Source organism: Capra hircus, chromosome 4, assembly GCF_001704415.2.
Source record: "Capra hircus breed San Clemente chromosome 4, ASM170441v1, whole genome shotgun sequence".
NCBI lineage: Eukaryota > Metazoa > Chordata > Mammalia > Artiodactyla > Bovidae > Capra > Capra hircus.
In genome coordinates, this window is record NC_030811.1 from 5,752,524 (window position 1) to 5,765,695 (window position 13,172).

Here is a 13,172-nt window from a genome sequence, read left to right on the forward strand (position 1 = left end):
CGTTTCACTTATCCATTCATCAGCTGATAGACATTTAAATGGTTTCCACATTTCAGCTATTAAGAATACCGCTGCTATGAACAGTCACATACAGGTTTTTATGTGGATATCTGTTTTCATTTCCCTTGGGTATAGACCTCAGTTCAGTTCAGTTCAGTTCAATCGCTCAGTCATGTCCAATTCTTTGCAACCCTATGGACTGCAGCACGCCATGCTTCCCTGTCCATCACCAACTCCCAGAGCTTGCTCAAACTCATGTCCATCGAGTTGGTGATGCCATCTAACTGTCTTATTCTCTGTCATCCCTTCTCCTCCTGCCTTCAATCTTTCCAAACATCAGGGTCTTTTTCAGTGAGTCAGTTCTTCCCATCACGTGGCCAAATATTGGAGTTTCAGCTTCAGCATCAGTCCTTTCAATGAATTTTCAGGACTGATTTCCTATAGAATGGACTGGTTGGATCTCCTTGCAGTCCAAGGGACTCTCAAGAGTCTTCTCTAACACCACAGTTCAAAAGCATCAATTCTTTGGTGCTCAGCTTTCTTTATGGTCTAACTCTCACATCTATATGTGACTACTGGAAAGACCATAGCTTTGACTAGACAGACCTTTGTTGGCAAAGTAACATCTCTGCTTTTTAATATGCTGTCTAGGTTGGTCATAACTTTTCTTCCAAGGAGCACGCGACTTGTAATTGCATGGCTACAGTCACCATCTTCACTGATGTTGGAGCCCCAGAAAAGGGTATAGACCTAGGAGCAGAATTTCTGGGTCACACTGTAACCTGTGTTTAGCTATTTTGCACAGTGGCTGCAGCACTGCACCTTCCCACCAGCAGTGTGTAGTGTAACCATTTCTCCACACCCCTGCTGACACCTGTGACTGTCTCTCTCTTGGATGACAGCCATTCTAGTGTGTGTGAGTTGATACCCAATTGTTATTTTGAGTTCTACCTCCCTGATGGCTAATCATGTTGAGTATCTTTTCAAGGACTGCTTTTAAACTTTGTCAGAGTGTTAATCATCACTCTGGCTGGTTTAGCTCTACTAATACTTCAGGGATCTCCATGGATGTCCCTGGTTGTTCGGCAAGGACTTTCCAGTCTGTGGTCGGAAGGCAAATGTCCTTCAGGGTGCGTCTGCCTGGCTCACATAGCATCATCCCGTGCATGCCTGTTCAGCGTTCAGTCAGAAACTCAAGGAGCTCTGTGCAGCCTTCTTTTTCTGGATCCCCAGCCATGCTTTGTCTAGTGGTGTGTCCTGCACCACTTGGCTCATTCTGTCTAGACTTTGATTTCTGTCTCCTCAGCTCAGTATGACATCATGCTCTGCTAGGGGTCAGCTGCCCGCATCAAGGTCGCGATGCCTCTAAAGCAGGACATTGCGGTCACAGAGCTGTTTGCCTCCCTTCTCTCGGGGATGACCAACCTGCCCTGCCTGTTGTCTCATGTCTGAAAGCAGCTCCACACATTTTTTTTCCCATTTCTGGTCATTTGCACCAGGAGACTAAGTGTGATCTCATCTATTGCATCAGGGCCAGTAGAGCTCTGTGACTCTTTCAAGCATACCTTTTTGCAGTTTTTGTTGTCTTGTGGTTGCTGTATGCGTTTCAGAATCAATTTTAACTTACCACAGTCCATTTAGAGTTTATATTGGTGTTATATAGAAAGTATACTTCCATTTAATCAGCCCCTCACATTTTTATTTTAAACAAAATGAATAAAAGGGAAAAAATCATTTTTTTATATTTACCCACATAGGTACCATTTTCTATTCTTTTCTGTGGATCTGAGTCACCATCTGTTTTTATCGCATTTGAAGAACACCCACCAGCATTTTTGTGGTCCACATCAGTGACAAATTATCTCAGTTTTTGTTTGTCCAACAGTGTCGTTATTTCATCTTTTTTTTTTTTAATCTTAATTTTGAAAGGACAGCTTTGCTGTTTTATAGACATTGAGTTAACTGATTTTGTTTGTTTTTAGCTCTTTGAGGATATGGTTTTGTTGTCCTTTGCCCCCCAGTGCTTTTGATAAGAAGTCAGTGGAAATGGCTGTCCTTGTCTCCTCTTTGTAAGGCACCAGTTTTTCCTGACTCAAGGCTCTCTCTTTAACTTTGGATTTCAGCTGTTGACTGCAATGTGTCTTTGTATTCATCCTGTTCCGGGTATGTTGAGTTGCCATGATCTTCTAAGTTGCTTTTCTACCTGTTTTGGGGGCTGCTCTTTCTTAAAAAAAAAAAAAAAATTTTTTTTTTTTCATCTCATTCTTTCTCTCCTCTCCTTCTGGGGCTTGGATTCCTTGTATGTTAGACCACTTGATCCTATCTCATAGGTCTCAGTCTTTAGCACCAGGGATCTTCAGATAATGTCTGTTGATCCATCTTAAACTACTAATTCTACCTGGAGTGACCTCCAATCTTACTATCAAACCTTATTTCTCCTGGATGCTTCTTTTCAGTGAGATGGGGCCTGTGACTGTGATTTTGTGGCTTCTCTGGAAGATTTTCCAGGCTGATTTTTCACCAACTGGAAACGGCAATTTTAAATGATCATTTTTCTGTCTGTTATAGAAAGAACTGTGCCTGACGGTGAGAGCCATGGCAGCTAGTTTTCCTATTAACCACTGTATTTACACAAGGGGAGGTTCCAGGTAGCCTTCTTTTAAAGCCCAGTTTTGTTCTCAAGCAGCTCGCTGGCTTCTTCCCCGCTGTCCCAGAGCCGGCCGGGGTGTTGCTGACGCCGGGCAACCGGGGTCCAGCTTGCTTCTCCTCTCCTGCCCACCTGTCCACTCAGTTCCCCCTCTCTCTTCCTCCCCCGGACTCCCCTGCTCTCCTCCCCTCGTGGCTGCTCTTTTGTGGAGATCCGAATCCATGCCCTCCACGGGCACTCTTTTTCAGGCACTTGGTCCTTGCCGTTTGACACTGTGGTTTTCCAGAACCCTCCTCAGGCACCCGCTCCACCATGGTGAGCTCCCTGTTGTCCCCCTGGAGTGGATGAGTCCCCATTTCAGCACCCCCCAGGAATTACTCAAGCGGCGCTTTTCATGTTGTGTTCTGATTCCGCCAAGGGCATGGCCTCTCAGCTGGGAGTGACTTTCCTCCCCCGGGGACATTACGTCTCCTGGCTGGGGAAAGGGTGGGCTGGTTCAATTTGGGTGGCGTGGGCAGAGGCCGAGGATGCTACGGAGCACAGCTCACAGGACGTCCCAAAGCGTCCACTGTGCCAGGGGCAAGAAGCACTGTCGTCAGGGTATCTGAGGTTCTTGTTAGGTCGTTTTTAGAGGTAGCGACTGTGTCTTACGCGTGTTTATATCTTACACACTATACACACCTTCCCATCGTGCTGGAGCCAACTGCCCCTGGCTCATAATAGACCCCCATGTTAGCCGAGCATGTCCACGCTGATGACTGCAGCTAGAGCCCCGAGGGGTATGCAGGCAGACAGCAGGGAGGCCCCTCCTCTGCTGGGCTCAGGCTCCACCTCAGAACCGCCTGAGACAGACCAGGATATTCTGCTTCAACTGTGAAAGCCAGAGGCTCATCTTCCTCGTTTATGAAGCTGATTCCTTCCTCATCCTCCTCTGTGTCCTGGATGCTATCATTCAGTCACCTAGCGTCAACATCGGGAGGTGGGGGTGCTTCTTATTTATCCATCTGTCTCTGTCTCCCCTCCTCCATTCTTCTCTAAACCTTTTTATTCTTCTCCCAGTGGCCCCCTCTGTCCCCACAGTCACCATTTCGAGATCTGACCTCCCTGACGCTTGGTCTTGTTGCATCTGACTCTGGTGCCGTCTCGTGGGCCCAATGCTTAAACCATCAGTGCTGCCCTGGCCCCTTCTCCCCAACACGGAGCCCGCCCCGGGTTGTCAGTCCCCTAGCCCCCAGCTCCGGGGTGCCAGGGGCGGGCCCCACCCCGTCCATCTCCTTTCTGTGTTTCAGAAACGTGGAGAAGTCCTTTTCTTCTCCGGACCCTTACCTGGGTTTGTCTTTTGTGTTGATGTGAAGTCCACCCAGCAGGCAGAGCCTACCTGAAATCTGCCTCCTGAAGGTCTCCAGGTCTGACCTCTGACCTCTGCTCATCCTTGCATCCCCACGATAAGCCTTGTAGAGTCTGCTTCCCCCGCTGGTCAGTGGCGGCTCTGCACAGGACTGTGTCAGTGTTGCCAGGCGGGGTTGGGAGCTCACAAAGAGGCCAGGCGTTCCTGCAGCAGGGCTCCAGAAGCCCCCCTGGGTAGCAAGCGCTGCAGGAGGCAGGGAGGCCCTGTGCCCCAGGCTCCCTCACGTAGACCTCACAGAAGCTAGTGTGGATGGCCTTCCACCCCATTGTTTAGGGAGGGACTCAGATTCAGAGACCTTAAGTTCTTTGACCAAAAGCAGCAGCCAAGATTCAGTGATGCACGTGCTGACGACTCCAGGTGACTGGCTGCTATCGAACCCTCTCTACCTTTGTGAAGATGCCCGCCTGGTCCAGGCATAACTTGATCCAGCAACTTAATTAGCACAGTTTAACCAACTTCCCTTTTTAAACTAGAGAGGCTAAAAATTTTATATTTCCTACGAAGGAGTGTGTGTTTATATATGTTTTAAATTTGTAGTTAGTATAAGTTGTATATTAACTGTATTGTAAAGTTTTTAATTTTAAAGTATATCACAAATTTTCAAATTAAATTACTAATATCATGTTAGTTCATGTTTTAAATTTATACATTTGTCTTCAAAGAAATGTAGAGCACACTTTATGTCTCTCATTTATATTTCTACGTTTCTAAACTACCTCACTTGTTTCCATCTGTTGAATTATGGGACTCAGCAGTAGTTATGAAATAGTAATTTCTTTTTTTCCTTGTCTTGTATATGTTAACATTTGCAAATAAAAATTTTCCTTATTTCTAGGTACAGATTTATGAATTAGAGGAACATAAGATTGAAACATGGAGGGGTAAGCAATATTGAGTGTTAAAAAAAATCTTTTTAATAACAGGAAAAAAATGTTCTACTCATACGTAAAATGTTTTAATTTCACAGGTCCTCTTCTTTCCACTTTATAATCTACTATGTTAATTAAAACCTTCTTTTCTACCTTAATCTTGACACTACTGTATGCCTTATGACTATAATTGTTACCCATTCTCTTCGGTACATGTGTGCAGGGAACCTGCAGCAGGTCTTTCTATGGGCCTGGGGTGTAGATGAATAAGGAGCAATGCCCGAGTCTCCGCCCTTCAGTGGGGCCACCATTCACCACTGAGTATTACCTCCCAAATCTTTGTCTTTGGATAGAAAATGCACAAAAGGAATGCCTGAAATTAACTAAAACAAGGATCTGTTCCTACTTAAATTCGACCATTATTTCTTTGCAGATTATGTAGAAACATGGAACAAATGAACCTTAAACTAGATGATTTGATGATTTGAATTAAATCACAAGAAAATAACTTTAAGATTGCATTCTTTTACAACATTGGATCTCACTCTCTTTGTGTATAATCACAATACCCTTTTCTGAAACGGAGCCATTTTTAAAATTGTTATTTCAGGGCCGTGAAATTGTTGTCTTTAATGAGACCTGTCTTGCTGGGTTTGGTACGGCAAGGGCAAAGGAGCATTCAGCAGGAATAGCATAGCGAGGAGCCAGGGGTGGGCATCATTAAGGAGGGATCCTTTGTAGGTTTTCAGGGAGGCGTGTGGATAGAAACAGAGGGACCCGCTGAAGGTAGTTTTTTAATTTAAATCTGAAATTTAGCTTTGTACTTCCCATTATCTGCTTGGCTTGAAAAGCAGCCTTTAGACTGGCTGCAAAATCTGAACATCTGTTAGAATTCTCTAAAGGGCTGGTCCTCTTTTAATCCTGTATGAAAGTTTCATTGAGTGATATATTTGATTTATGGTGGCTTTATCACGCCAAACCCAAGTAAGTCAACATGGAATCCACATATTAGCCTATTATGCAGTGAATATATATTTTAATACCAAAACAGATACATCTTAATAAATTCTACTGTTTAAGTTATGTTAGACCAAGGTTTAAGTATATTTATGCTTTGTATATTACATGGCGCTTGGTAGTGATAATAATGTCAAGATTTTCTTGAATGCCTTCTCTATAGAAACCTCAGGAAAGCAAATGAATTACAGTTTATCTTTACAAAGATGATTTCTACATATTAGAAAGATCCCCAGATACAGTAGATTTGAGCTTTGGTCTAGAAAATAAAACCTAGTAACATTTAAAGAACAAAGTTTGTTACAGTTTTATCTTTTAACTTATAAAAATTAGTTTTAGAGGATATCATACTAAGCTTCATTTCTTGAGGGTGATCATGACTTGGTAATATTCCAGTGACCTCTGCTGGTATTGCTCTTCTGCTAGATTTCTTGACTTTTCTGGTTTTTACAATATCTATGGTGACATGGGTTTTAAATACTTTTCTACAAAGGCACCATCTGAAAAACAGTGTGGAACTTGTTTAAAATAACCATAACTATCATTAACACAATAGTTTTCAGTGAGTTAATTCAGTTTGGGTTTTTAATCCTTCTAATCATTATCTGTAAATGGAAGGCTCTTTTAACTATTAAGTTAAAATTACAAATAGCAACTATGTTACTAATTACATATTTTCTCTCTATAAATACAGAGCTTTATTTACAAGAAACATTTAAGCCTTTAGTGAATATATCTCCAGATGCAAGGTAAACATGTCAAGTTTTTCTCCTTTGAAAACATTCATTTATTCAGATTCATCTGTTTTGTGACCATGGGTGACAGGTCATTTTTGTCTAGATGGGGGCCAGCCTTCAGTATTAAATTTGGTAAACTTAAAAAGACAGTGGAAATCACCGCCACTGTCAGTCCACAGGGTTGGTGATGGACTAGAAGGTGGTCGTACTAAGCAGCTCAGGAATCCAGATCGCCTGCAACAGAAGCCAAGTGTGGGAGCTGTTTAGTTCTTAGAGCTGCCGACCCCTGAGCTGTCCGCCGAGCCTCGCAGACCAGCCTTTGGAGGGTGTTGTGCCCAGGAATATGCGTTACGCAGCTCCCCCAGGGGTTCTGACGGGCACTGAAGCTGAGCAGTCAGCCTCCTCAGGCACTGGCCCAGAGGTGGTCAGAGGCAGGGCTGCCCTCGGCCGTCCCGCTGGACGTCCCACTGTTCCGGATCCAGGAGCTTCCCAAAATTAAAGACAAACATCAAACCACAGATCCAGGAAGGTGGCCACACGTGTGGAACCAACCAGGCTTCCTAGAAATGGCTCCGAGACATCTCTACATTCGTATAAAAGCAATTCGTAAAACTAGTGCTCCAGTGAGAAAAGGGTAGGCTTCCCTGGTGGCTCACATGGTAAAGAACCTGCCTGCTGATGCAGGCCACCCAGGTTTGATCCCTAGGTTGGGAAGATCCCCTGGAGAAGGGAATGGCAACCCACTCCAGTACTCTTGCCTGGAGAATCCCCATGGACAGAGGAGCCTGGCAGGCTACAGTCCATGGGGTTGAAAAGAGTAGGACACGACTGAGCGCACACGCGCGCGCGCACACACACACACACACACACACAAAAGGTGGAATATTGACTTTTATTTCCAAGACTGAAAAAAGCAGCTCCACCCAGCACCCCCTCCTTGTCTGCAGTCACAGGAGAGGCCAGAGCAGGAAGCGGCCAGTGAATGAAGTCAGGGCAGCCTCGCCAAGCCCACCACAGCGCCCTCTGTTGCCAGAGTTGTCCATTAGCCTCCCTTGGGGTTAGCTTCTGTCATTTCTCGAAAGCATCAACCCTGCTGTTAAAAAAAACCTGCTCTCCTAGAGGTTTGTGGTTTACATTTGGGTTTGAGGTTTTATATTAACACCGATTGTGGAAGATCAAAAATTTTGCTGAAGTCTGCAGTCTAAAACTTTTCCAGAACACTTTAATGTCTATCAGCCTCTTGATAACTGTTATTGAAAGGCACTGAGGATGCATTGAAAGCAGGGGTGGTCCACAGGTTTCTGCCTCTTCTTTAAAGCCTCCTAACAACTGTAATGGCTTTTCCCGCAGCCTCTTCGATGCTGTGCACTCGTTGATCAAAAATAAAATCCACAGATTGCCAGTTATTGACCCCATCAGTGGGAATGCACTTTATATACTTACCCACAAAAGAATCCTCAAGTTCCTCCAGCTTTTTGTAAGTAGTTTTTAGTGTTTCTAAAGACGTAGTTGCATCTGCTTTAACTAATTTACTTCAAGTAAATTGGCTCCCTGTTACCCTCATAGAAGAAATTTGTTAGCTTTGAGGTCTCCATTTCTAAACTTCCGTTTCTCATCTCACTGCTATTTGAATTGCACATTCTCAAAGTTGATTCCAATTAAAAAGTAATCCCCTTTTAGCGCAAGTATCAAAATAGTAAAAACGCTTGGAGTTCTCTATTTAAATAAGAATATTTTTATCGCCTGAAATTGAGGGGACATAAAGCAATTTGCAGGTCAGTCTAATTAAGGAACTGCTATACAAGATAGCGAGCCAGATTGCCTTATGAAGCTTTATTGGTATCGTGGTTTTGGAAATATATTCAAAAAGTCCTGTCCCCCGGATTATCTTATTATTATAAGTTCAGCGAAAAACCCAAAGCAAATAAAATTTTGACCAAGAGAATACCATGTTGGTCCAAATGAGGGCTATATTTTCTGTAGGCTTTTTCAACTGTGTTTGAAATAAGATGGCTTCATAATCAGCTAAAATATAGAACCTCTTTGCTTCGCAGTGTTAAAAAGAGGCTCAGAGGACCAGAGTGTTTACAGAAGGGCTTTAATATTTTTTTCCCCTCTAATTACATGCACTGAAATTGAGGTTATAAGTAATTGGTCAACTGGAACCAGTAGGCGGCCTCATTCCTGGTTCAGAAGAGATCATATTAAGAATCATTCTTTAAAAGAAGGTAAAATCTGCATGAGGTTAGCTTTGCTGTCTTCCCTCCAGCTTCAGATAAGGAAGTAGTGTAGCATCTGGTGTGACATGCAAGAGCTCAGCTGCTGCTCCTGGGACCTGCCTGCCCCCCACAAACCCCTTGGCAGACAGCAGCACGGAGAGTTTAGTTAAGACTGGGAGGAACGCCTTGTCTGTCAGACCAGCCCTGTGTTCTAGTACGTTTGTGTTAAGTGCAACCCTCTTGATGCTTAAATGCATAGAAAAAGTAGGAAGGAGAAGAGTTAATTCGCAAAAAAAAAAGGCATGACGTTTGGTAAAGACAGTCCAGGGAAGAACTACAGAGTCACGGATTTTGATGGTCAGACTCCCCGTCCGCCCTGGGCTGGATGCAGTCCCCTTGGCTCCGAGCTGCGGCAGGACCCCGGCAGAGGGTGGGCCAGCCCCTTCGCCCTTGTCCCCCTTAAAGTCATCATTTAAAAAGAATATGAATCATGAGCGCCAAACACCATTAAGCACTGATGCTGTGTCAGGCACTTCACATAAGCCTGATCCCCCCCACCACCCTTCTCAGGTAGGTGTTTTTACTTATCTGATTCGTAAGCGATGCAGTTCAGCGAGGTGGTGTGGCTTTGCCACGGTAGCCCTCACTGCCCCTGGCCCCCTCGGGAGGCAGCTCAGGTCCTAGCCCTCAGGGCGCCTGGCTCACAGACCCGGACCCCAGGTGGCGGAGCTCCAGCCTGCTTCCACGGCCGCGCTGTTGAGGAAGAGCCACCCACAGCTGGAGACAGGCCTTGGGCCATTTTTCTCTTCTATGCAAAGGAGAGGAGGTTGCCTTTGCCGGTCCTGCTTTCTGTTTGGGCCAATGTGATCATTACAATCATGCTGTTAGAATGTCCAGCTAGGAATTTCCAGATAAAAAATGAAGAATTCTAAAGCCTGATTTTTACTGAATTGAAAGCACTCTCTCAGAAGCAGAAGTATTGCCCCTGGAGACATTTGCCCGTTAGCCCGAGTGGACAGTGTGGATCAGGGGTTAGTGATCCTGCATCGAGATGGGCTAGGTGACCTAATAGGCCTTTCTTTTTTTTTCTCTAAATTTCTAGGATTCTCATGATTTGAATATTGATGAACTCTTTGACTTGAACATTTTGTTTCTTCTAATTGTTCATCTTTTCCTGATAATTATAAGGTACACCAGGAGGACGGAATCAACTGTGCCCTTTATAAAAGGTGGATTTTTGAAACCATAGAACCTTGTTTTGTTTTAGTCAAACGTGACCCTAGGCTTCTCTCTTCTGACTTCTCCCTCCTCCTCTAAAACAGCCCGTGAAAAGAAAAGTTAACTTTTAAATGTTCTTCTAATTCTGTTTGGTTGGCTTGTTCTTGTTCCTCGTAGACAAAAATTGGAGTCCTCCAAAGGAGAATTCGGGATGTTAGAGGTGGGATGGGGTGAGAACTGGCTTAGCCGCTCAGCTAGCCACCATCCAACACTTCGGGTTTGGAAGCGTGTGGCTTCTTAGTAACTGCTACTTAAAGAGGACAGCAGAACCACGAATTTAACAGGATTAATTTTAAAAGATTCTTGGTGGCTGATGGGCCTTAATATCCAAACAGAGCTGTTGTTCCCTTCTGTCCACTTTCCCAGTGAATGAAGAGCAGGAGAAAATGGTAGTGCTCTGCAGCGCTTTACTAAGTACTTAAGCAGAAGCTTAGACATACAGACTGTGAACAAAAGACACAGTCCTTATATGTAACATTTTCATATTAATTTACTAAGTACTTAAATAGAAGCTTAAACATACAGGCTGTTTTGAACAAAAGACACAGTCCTTATATGTAACATTTTCATATTCAGATTTCGGGTAGATTTCTAGAAAAGACTAATTTGTTGCACATAGTTTTTCATCAAGTGTGGACATGTGAACGTTAACAAGGAGTGTCTCGGCTCTTGAGCGTCTGTATTATCTTCCTGTCTAGATGTCTGATATGCCAAAGCCTGCCTTCATGAAGCAGAACCTGGACGCACTTGGAATCGGGACCTACCATAACATCGCCTTCATACACCCGGACACTCCCATCATTAAAGCCTTGAATGTTTTCGTTGAAAGACGAGTGTCGGCCTTGCCTGTGGTGGACGAGTCAGGTCTGTGTGCCAAGCCATACCTGTTATCTCCTTGGGGTGGAGTGTGTGTCAGCCGCTCAGTTGTGTCTGACTCTTTGAGACCCCATGGACTGTAGCCCACCAGGCTCCTCTGTCCATAGAATTCTCCAGGCAAGAATGCTGGAGTGGGTTGTCGTCTCCTCCTTCATGGGATCTTCCTGACCCACAGATCGAACCTGGGTCTCCTACATTGCAGGCAGATTCTTTACTGTCTGAGCCACTAAGGAAGCCCCGCTTAGGGTAAAATTATTGTTAAATGACCTGGCGTATCAGATACATGGGGAAAAGGAAAACTTAGACCAGGGAGCACTCAGGGTAATAAGAATCATGTTTTCCATGAAGATATGATTTCATATCTGTTTTTAAACAGACAAGTTTATTTTGTTTAGCAGTATTTAATTCCCAGTGATTATCTAGTTAAGATTGATATTAAATGCTGTTTCTTGTTTTAAGACTTTTTCTAACATATATTTTTATTTTTAGGAAAAGTTGTAGATATTTATTCCAAATTTGATGTAATTGTAAGTATTTTTAATTTTGTTAAACCTGTCATCTAGAATGCCTGTGATGCATATTCATTACTCTGGTTTTGTGATTTTTCCTAACTTAATAATTCTTGGCTTATTTGAGGATGAGGATCCTATCAGAGAATTCCACAGACTCCCCCATAATAACTGTACTTTTATTGGTATTTTGTTCATAGATTTAGCAGTGAACAACACACTAGCAGCATCTTATAATTCTTTGTTTTTCAGATCAGTCATGGCTTATCCGTTACTGTAGCGTGTGTGTGTATTAAGGGGTCATGTTTCTGTGTGGGAGATAGTGATTCATTCTGCCAACAGGCATGGGCCTGGTACACACGTGGCTCCCTGGGCACACATAGGCCACTACTTGCTGACTGGCAACAGCTGTTCTAAAGAGGACAGGGAACCTATTACATAGCATTATATAAAGATCTTCTTTACTCCCTGGTTTAAATGTACTAGATGGGTTTTGGTGCTACACCCCTCCGCTTGGTGCTTCTCTCCCTACCCCACTCATTTAAATGCATTTCCTTAGAGTTTTACATTAATTCTAAGAAAGGGAACTGAAACTCTGATAGCCCCAAACATGCACATCTTTTTTTTTTTTTTTGCCACAATATTGACTGCAGCATTTAAGTATTCTTTTGTAGCTGTCTCAAACCCCTATGTTTCATCCTATTCTGTTTAACATAATAGACACCTTAAAACAGGCTTACTGGAATCTGGTTGGGTGGGACCCCTATAAGCTTAATCAGAGCCTCGAGATCCATTCACATCTATAGGACTTCCTCCACGAGTACTTGGTCCTGACGGCTCCCCACCCCCAAGCCTTCCTAGCAGAAACCTTCTTCCCCAGCCTTGGGGACTTCTCATCCTTGGCAAATGTTAGTCCACCTCTCAAAAGACTTTATACATCAAGGAACAACCCTGTAGAGTAAGAGGGAGGGGGATAAATTAGAATTGGGGATTAGCAGATACAAATTACCGTATAAAATAGATGAAGAATATCCTGCTGTAGAGGATTCAAGATCTTGTATATTCAAGATCTAGTAATAACCTGTATGAAAAAATACACACATGTGACCAGTTCACTTTGCTGTAGACCAAAGAGTGACACTACCTTGTAAATCAACTATGTTTCAATTAAAAAAAAGAAAAGAACCCTATTGGGTAAGAATGGGGGAATCTTCCATAGGTCACACAGTCAGAATTGAACGCAATTGCTTCATAATAAAGGTATACCTTGCAAGCTTTACTGCTGATAAGACGATGAAATAAGAGTACTCAAGGCATGTGTTAAGCCAGTACCATGGTACTAAATTAAGATAAACATTAATGTTTTCAAAAAATCAGGTTGCTCTGAACATACTCTGGTCATTAACGTGAATGGAAACAAAGGATGTAATTCACTGCTCCTTGATTACAGAACCTTGCTGCTGAAAAGACGTACAACAACCTAGACATCACAGTGACCCAGGCCCTGCAGCACCGGTCGCAGTATTTTGAGGGTGTAGTGAAGTGCAGCAAGCTGGAGATACTGGAGACCATCGTAGACAGAATCGTGAGAGCGGAGGTGAGGCAGCTGCAC

The 13,172-nt window shown here is 43.6% G+C and overlaps 1 protein-coding gene across 7 annotated transcripts in view; it reads left to right on the top strand.

The window, feature by feature from the left end:
* The window catches only part of PRKAG2 (protein kinase AMP-activated non-catalytic subunit gamma 2), a 310,081-nt gene that overhangs the window by 287,706 nt on the left and 9,203 nt on the right, over window positions 1-13,172 (top strand). For all 7 annotated transcript variants that reach the window (XM_018046688.1, XM_018046689.1, XM_018046690.1 and 4 more), the window contains 6 exons: window positions 4,891-4,936; window positions 6,636-6,690; window positions 8,029-8,155; window positions 10,874-11,039; window positions 11,541-11,578; window positions 13,011-13,157. In XM_018046688.1, coding sequence (XP_017902177.1) covers window positions 4,891-4,936; window positions 6,636-6,690; window positions 8,029-8,155; window positions 10,874-11,039; window positions 11,541-11,578; window positions 13,011-13,157 — 579 coding nt within the window. The remainder of the gene's footprint in view (window positions 1-4,890; window positions 4,937-6,635; window positions 6,691-8,028; window positions 8,156-10,873; window positions 11,040-11,540; window positions 11,579-13,010; window positions 13,158-13,172) is intronic.